Consider the following 11,303-nt stretch of genomic DNA (forward strand, 5'->3'; position numbering starts at 1 on the left):
AGAAACATCTCAAGGATGATCAATGGAAACAGGATGCACCTGAGCTCAATTTTGAGTCTCAGAGCAAAGGGTCTGAATACTTATGTAAATAAGATATTTCTGTTTATATATGTTTAATACATTTGCAAACATTTCTAAAACCCTGTTTTTGCTTTGTCATTATGAGGTATTGTGTGTAGGTTGATGAGCGCAAAAAAAACTATTTAATCCATTTTAGAATAAGACTGTAATGTAACGAAATGTGGAAAAAGTCAAGGTGTCTGAATACTTTCCGAATTCACTGTAACTCTGAATCCATGATATGGCAGAGGATGAAAAGTTTCCTTAACAACAGGTTATGGTCAATAATATAAAAGGCTGCACTGAAATCTAACAGTACAGAATAAGAATGAAAGAAGAATGATATAGAAGAATACTACATACAGGTAGGAAGTGGATGCACTCCATGGAATTATTTTGTTAAGCTTCTTTTGTTTTATTTTCTAATCAAGTTAGAAGAATACCTCATTGAACCCATACTTACTGTAGAAGTATTCATCCAGTAGTTTGTGCTTTTTAAAAACATCCTGAGAATGAAGCTATTCATTAATACATTTTCACATTAATCAATTGTCAATACACAGTGCACTAATTACAAACCAAAACAGATTAACCGAAAACCAGTATTGCAGGTATCATGAGTATAACATATATTTTTTAAATGGGGATGTTAAAAAGAGCAGTCTCCCCAACAGATCTTAAATAGGATTAAAGAAAATACACCATTTGGTATATACTCTAAACCAGACATTACATGATTAACCTTCTCATTGACAAATATATAAAAGTATGATATCACACCTATATAATTCCTATTGCCATAGCAATCCATAGGCAACCCATTCAAATATGTGGGTTTCAGTGGAGGCTGCTGAGGGGAGGATGGCTCATAATAATGGCTGGAATGGAGTAAATGGAATGGTATCATGGTTGTGTTTGATACCAATACATTCAGTCCATTCCAGCTATTCCAGTCAACTCCTGATGATTGCACACTCTGTTTCAGTAGTGCAGTTAATTCATATACATTATTTTGACTTGCTCCAGATATCTGCATGCTATGTCTGCATGCATGCTATATGCACACTCCAGTTAAGTGCATGCCTTCATTCTAGTCCAAGCCACTGCATACTGTACTGTATGTCAGGAGTTGACTAATTTAGGTCTTAGAGATGGGTGTACACTAACATGTCACTTGCATCTACAGTAACGAATATCAAACTGTTGACAAACTGCACACATTTCATACACAACAAATAAACAGTATTTATCTAAGTAACAATACAAAATGTATTACCTTGCTCTAGTCTTTACTCCCTGTTAAGATCACATCTATATGTCCAGTTTAAAACGTTTAAGGCAAGGCAAGCAGTAAGTCTACAACAATAGATGCAAAAGTAAAAAAATATTGAATACCTTGAGAATCTCTATTGGGAGATCACACACAGTGAAGAGGAATCTTTTCGTTACTAAAACTCTTCTGAATAACTTATTTACAGAGAAAGCCAGCTCCTCGTGTGTGTAGAACAGGGATGTGCAACTGGCTGCCTTTTTTGTAGAATACACAAGGTGCAATTTCGAAATGTGGTTGTGCACATGTGGGTACGCAGACCCGCGAGTAACTACGGCCCCTCATGATGAGTTCAGGTTTTTAGTGGGCCCCACGCCCATCAAAGTTGGCCATCCCTGGTGTAGAATATCTTGTACGATGTGAGTCAGTATGGTGATAATTGGGATCTATTCTCTGTGTGTGTAGCCTGTGTGATATAAGTTCTCTCACTGTGTGTTGGAGTTGAGTGTGTATAGACAACCCAGCAGAGGGCACTGTTCTGTGTTTGTGGCATTATTTCCCCATCCTTTCTATTCCTCTGTAGATCTTAGGAAACATATTGCACTTGTTCCAGACCAGCTGCCATTATGAAAGCACTGGAACCACTGATCTTGAATAGAATGTTCTAGAATTCAGAATCTTCTTGTGGTCATCCTGCTGTCAATCATCCTGTAAGGGTCGTGTCCTCTAGCCTACAGACACTCCTCTTTCACATACAGGATCTCATGGGCTGAACTAGGGACCTTAAAGACAGTTAGACAGAGACAGATAGTAAATGACGTGTGTGTGTGTGTGTGTGTGTGTGACAACAAGCACAGCAATATTCCAGCACCTGGTTGACTCCTCCCACCACCAGCAAGCGGTCCCTGATGACGATGGACGAGGCAGAGCATCGCGCCATTGCCATGGGAGCCAGTCTCTCCCACTTCCTCTTCTGAGGGTGGAAGGCTTCCACAGTGTCCAGAACTGAAGGCTGGTGACCTGGGGACCACGCACGGTCATCATACGGTGTTCATACAGTCAATATACAGTGCATTCGAAAGTACATTATTCAGACCCCTTGACTTTTTCCACATTTGCTACGTTACAGCCTAATTCTAAAATGGATAAAATTGTTGTTTTTTCTCCAATCTACACACAATACCCCATAATGACAAAGCAAAAACCTTTTTTGACTATTTTCTACATTGTAGAATAATAGTGAAGACATCAAAACTATGAAATAACACATATGGAATCATGTAGTAACCAAAAAAGTGTTAAACAAATCAAAATATACTTTATATTTGAGATTCTTCAAAGTAGCCACCCTTTGCCTTGATGACAGCTTTGCACACTCTTGGCATTCTCTCAACCATATTCATGAGGTAGTCACCTGGAATGCAATTCCATTAACAGGTGTACCTTGTTAAAAGTTCATTTGTGAAATTTCTTTCCTTAATGCATTTGAGCCAATCAGTTGTGTTGTGACAAGGTAGGGGTGGTATACAGAACATATTTGGTAAAAGACCAAGTTCATTTATGACAATAACAGCTCAAATAAGCAAAGAGAAACGACAGTCCATCATTACTTTAAGACATGAAGGTCAGTCAATTTGGAAAATTTCAAGAACTTTGAAAGTTTCTTCAAGTTCAGTCACAAAAACCATCAAGCGTTATGAGGAAACTGGCTCTCACGAGGACCGCCACAGGAAAGGAAGACCCAGAGTTACCTCTGCTGCAGAGGATACATTTGTTAGATTTAACTGCACCTCAGATTGCAGCCCAAATAAATGCTTCACAAAGTTCAAGTAACAGACACATCTCAACATTAACTTTTCAGAGGAGACAGTGTGAATCAGGCCTTCATGGTCTAATTGCTGCAAATAAATCACTACCAAAGGACACCAATAAGAAGAAGATACTTGCTTGGGCCAAGAAACACGAGCAATGGACATTAGACCAGTGGAAATCCGTCCTTTGGTCTGATGAGTCCAAATTGGAGATTTTTGGTTCCAACCGCCGTGTCTTTGTGAGACGCAGAGTTGGTGAACGGATGATCTCTGCATGTGTGGTTCCCACCGTCAAGCATTGAGGAGGAGGTGTGATGGTGTGGGGGTGCTTTGCTGGTGACACCGTCAGTGATTTATTTAGAATTCAAGGCAAACTTAACCAGCATGGCTACCACAGCATTCTGCTGCGATACGCCATCCCATCTGGTTAGCGCTTAGTGGGACTATCATTTGTTCAACAGGACAATGACCCAAAACACACCTCCAGGCTGTGTAAGGGCTATTTGACCAAGAAAGAGAGTGATGGAGTGCTGTGTCAGATGACCTGGCCTCCACAATCACCTGACCTCAACCCAATTGAGATGGTTTGGGATGAGTTGACCGCAAAGTGAAGGAAAAATAGCCAACAAGTGCTCAGCATATGTGGGAACTACTTCAAGACTGTTGGAAAAGCATTCCTCATGAAGCTGGTTGAGAGAATGCCAAGAGTGTGCAAAGCTGTCATCAAGGCAAAGGGTGGCTACTTTGAAGAATCTTCGTTTAACACTTTTTTGGTTACTACATGATTCCATGTGTTATTTCATAGTTTTGATGTCTTCACTATTATTCTACAATGCAGAAAATAGTGAAAATAAATAAAAACCCTTGAATGAGTCGGTGTGTGTCCAAACTTTTGACTGGTACTGTAAGTATTCAGACCCTTTACTCAGCACTTTGGCAGCGATTACGGCCTAGAGTCTTCTTGGATATGACTCTACAAGTTTGGCACAACTGTATCTGGGGAGTTTCTCCCATTCTTCTCTGCAGATCCTCACAAGCTCTGTCAGGTTGGATGGGGAGCGTCGCTGCAGAGGTATTTTCTGGTCTCTCCAGTGATGTTCAATCGGGTTCAAGTCCAGGCTCTGGCTGTGCCACTCAAGGACATTCAGAGACTTGTTCTGAAACCACTCCTGCGTTGTCTTGGCTGTGTGCTCAGGGTCTTTGTCCAGTTGGAAGGTGAACCTTCGCCCCAGTCTGAGGTCCTGAGCGCTCTGGAGCAGGTTTTCATCAAGGATCTCTCTGTACTTTGCTCCGTTCCTCTTTCCCTCGGTCATGACTAGTCTCCCAGTCCCTGTCGCTGAAAAACATGCCCATAGCACGATGCTGCCACCACAATGCTTCACCGTGGAGATGGTGCCACGTTACCTCCAGGCCTTCAATCTTCAATCTTCCTTCAATCTTGGTTTCATCAGACCAGATAATCTTGTTTCTCATGTTCTGAGAGTCCTGTCAAGCGGGCTGTCATGTGCCTTTTACTGAGGAGTGGCTTCCGTCTGGCCACTCTACCATAAAGGCCTGATTGGTGGAGTGCTGCAGAGATGATTGTCCTTCTGGAAGGTTCTCCCATCTCCACAGAGGAACTCTGGAGCTCTGTCAGAGTGAACATCGGGTTCTTGCTCACCTCCCTGACCTTTTTTGGTACCCTTCCCCAGATCTGTGCCTCGACACAATCCTGTCTCGGCGCTCTTCGACCTCATGGCTTGGTCTTTGCTCTGACATGCACTGTCAACTTTTGGACCTTATATAGACCGGTGTGTGCCAATGATCAATGGAAACAAGATGCACCTAAGCTCAATTTTCAAGTCTCATAGTAAAGGGTCTAAATACTTATGTAAATAAGGTATTTCTGTTATTTCTTTTTTTTATAAAATAGCAAAAGTTTCTAAAAACCTGTTTGACTTTGTTAACATGGGGTATTGTGTGTAGATTGATGAGGATTTTTATTTATTTTATTTAATCCATTTTTCAATAAGGCTGTAGCGTAACAAAATGTGGAAAAAGTCTAAGGGGTCTGAATACTCTCCGAATGCACTGTATGGTCAACACACATTGTCATGACCAACTAACATTCAAGAAAAACACACATATATGAGCACATATACACACACATTCACACTCCCTCACCGAGTCCTCCTGCTACGACCATCCTGCCCCTGAGGAAAGACGAGGCAAAGTCAGCCCTCTTAGTCTTCATGGCCACAGTGTCCTCTGACTTCAACCACAACCCTGGAGGGAGACAGGAGAGGACGATGCCAGAGTGTGTGTGTGTGTGTGTGTGTGTGTGTGTGTGTGTGTGTGTGTGTGTGTGTGTGTGTGTGTGTGTGTGTGTGTGTGTGTGTGCGTGCGTGTGCGTGCAAGCGTAAACCACATTTTAATGAGGGTGGGGGAGGCAGGGAAGTGTGTGTACAATCAACTTTGACCACTGCATAAAACTCCAGCAAGGTGACAATTAGATTTTTTCCATTTGTTTTTGAATTCTGCAAGTTACAATTTGGTGTGTGCCTGAATGCACCACAACTCAATAAGAAATACTGTGCGCACCTTGAATACAAATGTCCACACACACACACCAAGCTACCAGGTCATGGCCCCAGATATTGGAAATAAGAAAATAGGGTCCATTTCCTGTAAAACCATCCAATCTGAACACTTCAATTGATTCAAAGGAGAAAAACGAGTTATTTTCCTCCTGCAGTCTGGCAGGGGATGACTATTACAGTAAATTGGCATATTATTTACACTTCTACTTAGGCAAACATTTGTGCTGCTAAAGACAGTGAAACTATTTCAGAGAAACAGCGACTAGGGAGATTTTTTTGTTTTTCAAAGACTCTTTTAAAGCTTTTATGTTGTCTGTAAGAAACCCAAGCCTGCGTGAGTTTAGTGTCTCTGACTTCACAATCAGCTCCACAGAGAGAGAGAGAGGAAGAGAAATACAGAGGGAGAGAGAGAGGGAGACAGAGAGAGACATAGAGACGAAAACATAACCAGAGCAGATAAAAGCACTTTGTTAATGAACTGTTGCCAATCCAGCCCATATTTGAGCTTGAAAGGGAATAAGGCAGAGCACAGCTGGCGACGGGCACACTGCTCTGCGACTCACTGCCAGGGCCTTTGTTGTTGAAGTGTTGGCTGGCTGGCACTCTCAGGGGCTTCCTCCAAATAACTTTTAAAAACATATCATATTCAGCACTAAGTTCCCTTTTTCCTTCAGATTCAGAGGGAGGGCACACACTAACACACTAGCGGGAAGAAAGGTTCAGAGAGTTTAGTTAGTCTACTACAGATAGCTGAACTAGAAGGGACTGGAGATATTGCAGTTGTGTAGTTAATGTATGTGCTGGGCTGTGTGTGAGTGTATCTTGTATACAGAGAGTGTGCATTGGTGTGATGTATTTTCTACAGTTTTGTAGAGGCTTTGGTAGTCAGTGGATTTCCATTGAACAGATCATGATGAGCTACAGTCAGACAGACATGGAGAACACAATTCAGGATACTAGAAAATTCGGTGCTCTACTTTGTTATGAGTTATGTCATATTACACAATGTCTGTCTTTGTATATTGGAGTAATTTTAATATTCTACTTTTATCAATGTAATCTACACTCAGTGGACAGTTTTTTATTAGGTACACCCATCTAGTATCGGGTCGGACCCCCCTTTGCCTCCAGGACAGCCAAAATTCTTTGGGGCAAGAAAACATTGCTCAATTGGTATCAAGGTACTTAATGTGTGCCAGGAAAACATTCCATACACCATTACACCACCACCACCAGCCTGTGCCGTTGACACAAGGCAGGATGGGGCCATGGACTCATGCTGCTTACGCCAAATCCTGACTCTGCCATCAGCATGGCGCAACAGGAACCGGGATTCATTGGACCAAGCGATGTTTTTCCACTCCTCAATAGGAGTAGAACCTGGTATGGTCTGCAATAGCCCATCCGTGACAAGGACTGGCGAGTTGTGCGTTCTGAGATGCCGTTCTGCACACCACTATTCTGCGCCGTTATTTGCCTGCCTGTTAGCTTGCACGATTCTTGTCATTTTCCTTCGACATCTCATTAACAAGCTGTTTTCTCCCACAGGACTGCCTTGTTGCTGCTATTTTGCACACACATTTTCTGTCAACATTCTCAAAACATTCTCTCAAGACATTGAATTCTAGGTCAATCCAGAGCCATATATTCAGATATCTAAATAAATGGCTCTGGGTAAATCTAACAATGAGTGAGCTACAGAGTATAATATCCCAGTGTGAGAGTTGCAGACAGCATGACCATCTGTAGAGGAAGGCAGATAATAACGCAATCTGTTTCTGAATCCTGTAATTTAAACACCCTCCCTCCTCACTGTAGCTCATCTCCCATCTCATCTCCACTTAGATTAGATTGGGAGGGGGAGTGAATGGGCCTTATTGTTTACTGTGTGTGTGTGAGTGATGAGTGTGTGTGTGTGAGGGCCTTATTTGTGTGTGTGTGTGTGTGTGTGTGTGTGTGTGTGTGTGTGTGTGTGTGTGTGTGTGTGTGTGTGTGTGTGTGTGGAGGAAGGTATGGAGGAAGGTAGAGTAAATGTCTGTCTGATATCTCTGGAGTAAAACCCAGCCAGCCTGCCAGCTGGCCAGACAGACATTCTCACCGTGGTGTTAGATTAGTATTCAGACTCCCACTGCTTCTTTCATTTGGAATCGACTGGTAAAAATAGAAGAATCCAAATGCGTGACAAAACACCCTATTGTTTGAAATGACTTATCGATTTTTTTACCTGGGTATGTGTCACGCTCGCTATGCTCAAACTCCCTGTCATAAATCAATCAAGGCGCATGTCGTTCCACATCTTTTAATAGGAGTGAAAAACTTAACCAACAAAACAAACAGGTAAACAGCAAAGACCGTGACGCAACTGAGGTGCACACAAACACACACGGAAAATAATAATTACCCACACATTAGGTGGGGAAAAAGGCTGCCTAAGTATGATTCTCAATCAGAGACAACGATAGACAGCTGTCCCTGATTGAGAACCATACCCGGCCAAAACATAGAAATACAGAAACCTAGAAAACCAAACATAGAATGCCCACCCCACATCACACCCTGACCTAACCAAATAGAGAAATAAAACGTCTCTCTAAGGTCAGGGCGTGACAGTATGGCTCTTACTTTTCTCTTCCTGGTCTCTTTTCAATTTGACCATTTGATATTCATTTTCTGTAAGACGGAAGATAAGTCGTTTTTCCAGGGGTATGAGGTGTGTGTGTGTATGTGTGCAGCATGCAGCTAGCTTTTATTTGGAGAGAAATATAACTTTATTGTGTACCTGGAGAGGAAATCAGTGCACTTAAATGCATATGTATGTGTTTTGTGTATGTGTTTTTTTTGTGGTTCTTACCCTGGTTAGTATCAAAGATGTTGACATTCTTGGTGAACTTGGAGCTCTGGTGGCCCCCTCCCTTCCTTAGCCCCCCCAGCAGACACAGCCTCCCCGAACTGTCCCAGAACACGCCACCGTACGAACGTTTACACGGCATGTTGGGTAGTGTACTCCAGGAGCGTGTCTCTGAATCAAATACCTCAAAGACCTTCAATGTGCGCTTACACTGACGCCCACCTAAAGAGAACACACACACACTTAGTATACACATTACACATTACACGTGCAAACTGGCAAACACGCACACAAGCGTGAACAGACACCCAAACACGCACACCCTTTCCTTACCTGCCACGTAGATCTTGTTGCCCAGTAGGTGTGCTGTAGCATCATATCGCGGTGTGGGCATAGGGGGCAGTAGTGCCCACACATTCTTCCTCTGGTCATACTGCTGTAGTATACTACGAGGGAGCAGGTCTGAACCCATACCACCCACTGCCAACGCACGCCCATCTACAGAGAAGGGTGAGAGAGAGAGAGAGAGAGAGAGAGAGAAAGGTGGAGGAGGGAGAGGTGAGAAACTGAGCCATTAACATGGATCTGGCCAAGTACAGAATGCAAGTATATATGTCCTTGTGTCACCTCCCACCCTACACACTTTTCACAACAACGACCACCCCCCCTACACACCTTTCACAATGACGGCCACCCCCCACCTACAAACCTTTCACAGCGACAGCCACCCCCTACCCAACACACCTTTAACAGTGACGGCCACCCCCATCAGTGCTTCTCTGAGGGCGCTCCTCTTCCTCCACCTCCCCTCCTCTGTGTTGTACACCTCCACCACCTTGAGAGGGCGCTGGTCCTCCCCCACACCACCCACCACCAGGATCTGCTTGCCCAGCACCGCCACGGCCGCACCCGCCCGAGGGGTGGGCATGGGGGGCAAGCTCAGCCACTGGTCCCCCTGAAAACAACAAAAAAGTGTAATTAATTACATGGTCGATTAGTCCTGTGTAAATGTTTGAACCGATGCGTTCTGTGTTTAATCCTGTGTGTGTTTGTGTGCGTGTGCGTCGTGTGTTTGTGTGTGTGTGGGTTGTGTGTTTGTGTGTGTGTGGGTTGTGTGTTTGTGTGTGTGTGTGTGTGTGTGTGTGTGTGTGTGTGTGTGTGTGTGTGGGTGTACGTGTGTGTGCGTGCGTGCGTGTGTGTATGCTCCAACCTACCTCTGGAGAGTAGAGTTCCAGGGCTGGGGAGGGCCTCCCTGCAGCATCACAGCCCCCCAGCATGTACATCTGCCCCCCTACCTCCGCCAGGGAGTGGTAGACACGCCCGCTTGGCAGCCGAGCCAGGCTCTGCCAGTGGAACTCCAAGGCCGAGGGCACAGACATCTATATCTCGGCCCAGGGAGGGGAAGGGTTGCTGGGGGAGAGGTGGGTCCAGGAAACCAGAGATGGAGGTGGACAGGGTTAGCACCCCTGGGTATAGTGCCGTGTCAACGGGAAGAGTCGAGAGAGTGGTGTTGTCAGGAGATCTAGAGAACTAGGTGGAAGACCAGAGAGAGCGGATGGAGCAAGGTCAGCAAAGCCCAACCGGAGGCTCTTCCCTTGGAGTTGACCACCGGCTCGTACTAGGTCCTGGAGGAAATGAGAAGGAAGGATGATTAGTATGGAACAGGAAAGACAATGTAATATAATCGAAGAGAAGAGTACTTATCTAAGTTCCCACTGACTCAGAATAATATGGTCATTTAGCAGATGCTTCTAATCAAAGCAACCTACAGCTATTTACTATTGAATAGATTGGGCCTTTGGCTGTGTGTGTGTGTGTGTGTGTGTGTGTGTGTGTGTGTGTGTGTGTGTGTGTGTGTGTGTGTGTGTGTGTGTGTGTGTGTGTGTGTGTGTGTGTGTGTCATGGCCCTCTTTAGCTGTGTACACAATCAGGATGAATTGGGCTTTACAAGCAGAGCAAAACATCCATCAGTAACCAGGCAACCAGCCTTCCCTTCCCCACATCCCCCCCCCTCTTCCTCCTCTCTCTCCGTGTCTAGTTCTTGCCTGTAACCTATTTCTTCTACCCACACAGACAGTGTGACTGAGCAGCAGCAGCCGCATGGTGGATCAGCTCAGTGTTCTCTCATAGTCCGAGAGCATCTGGTCGTCACAATGGTGGCACAGAACTACTCGTTTCTCCTGAGTGGATATTTTTTATTTTCTCCCTCACTCACCTGTCCATCTCCTCATTTGAATTCCATGCTGTTACTGTCACTCGTACCTTGGAGACCAACCTCTTGACTGCCTTCAAGTAATTTCTTTCCAACTCTGTTTCCCCTTCTTGCCTATTTTGACCTCACCCTTTGCCAGTCCCCTCCCACTTACAAGGCTGGCAATATGCTTGACCTCATCTTTACAAGATGCTGTTCGCCTACTAATCCTTCGCACTACTTTCCTTTTCTGTCTCCCTTTCCTCCAACCCTAGCCACTCAGCCCCTACCCAGATGGTCATGCACCATGTCGCAATCTTCACTCTCTCTCTCCCACTACTTTCTCCTCTTCTATCCTATCATCTCTCCCTTCTGCTAAATCCTTCTCCCTCCTCTCTCCTGATTCTGCCTCTTCAACCCTACTCTCATCGCTTCCAGCATCCTATGACTCGCACTGTCCCCTTTCCTCCTACCCATCTTGGCCCTCCCCTCCTGAAACATTGGCTGAGTGTCTCACTGCTTACAGAACAGGGTTGCGGGCAGC

At 44.5% G+C, this 11,303-nt stretch overlaps 1 protein-coding gene across 1 annotated transcript; it reads right to left on the reverse strand.

The window, feature by feature from the left end:
* Window positions 1-2,061: 2,061 nt before the first annotated feature.
* Window positions 2,062-9,947, reverse strand: LOC120064721 (kelch domain-containing protein 8A-like). The gene is made up of 7 exons (XM_039015342.1): window positions 9,783-9,947; window positions 9,313-9,523; window positions 8,902-9,066; window positions 8,572-8,790; window positions 5,305-5,406; window positions 2,202-2,350; window positions 2,062-2,112 (listed from the first exon to the last, which is right to left on the reverse strand). Exons 1-7 carry the CDS (start codon window positions 9,945-9,947, stop codon window positions 2,062-2,064), a joined length of 1,062 nt encoding a protein of 353 aa, XP_038871270.1.
* Between the last annotated feature and the right edge of the window lie 1,356 nt (window positions 9,948-11,303).

The sequence above is a fragment of the Salvelinus namaycush genome, chromosome 20 (assembly GCF_016432855.1).
Source record: "Salvelinus namaycush isolate Seneca chromosome 20, SaNama_1.0, whole genome shotgun sequence".
Lineage (NCBI taxonomy): Eukaryota > Metazoa > Chordata > Actinopteri > Salmoniformes > Salmonidae > Salvelinus > Salvelinus namaycush.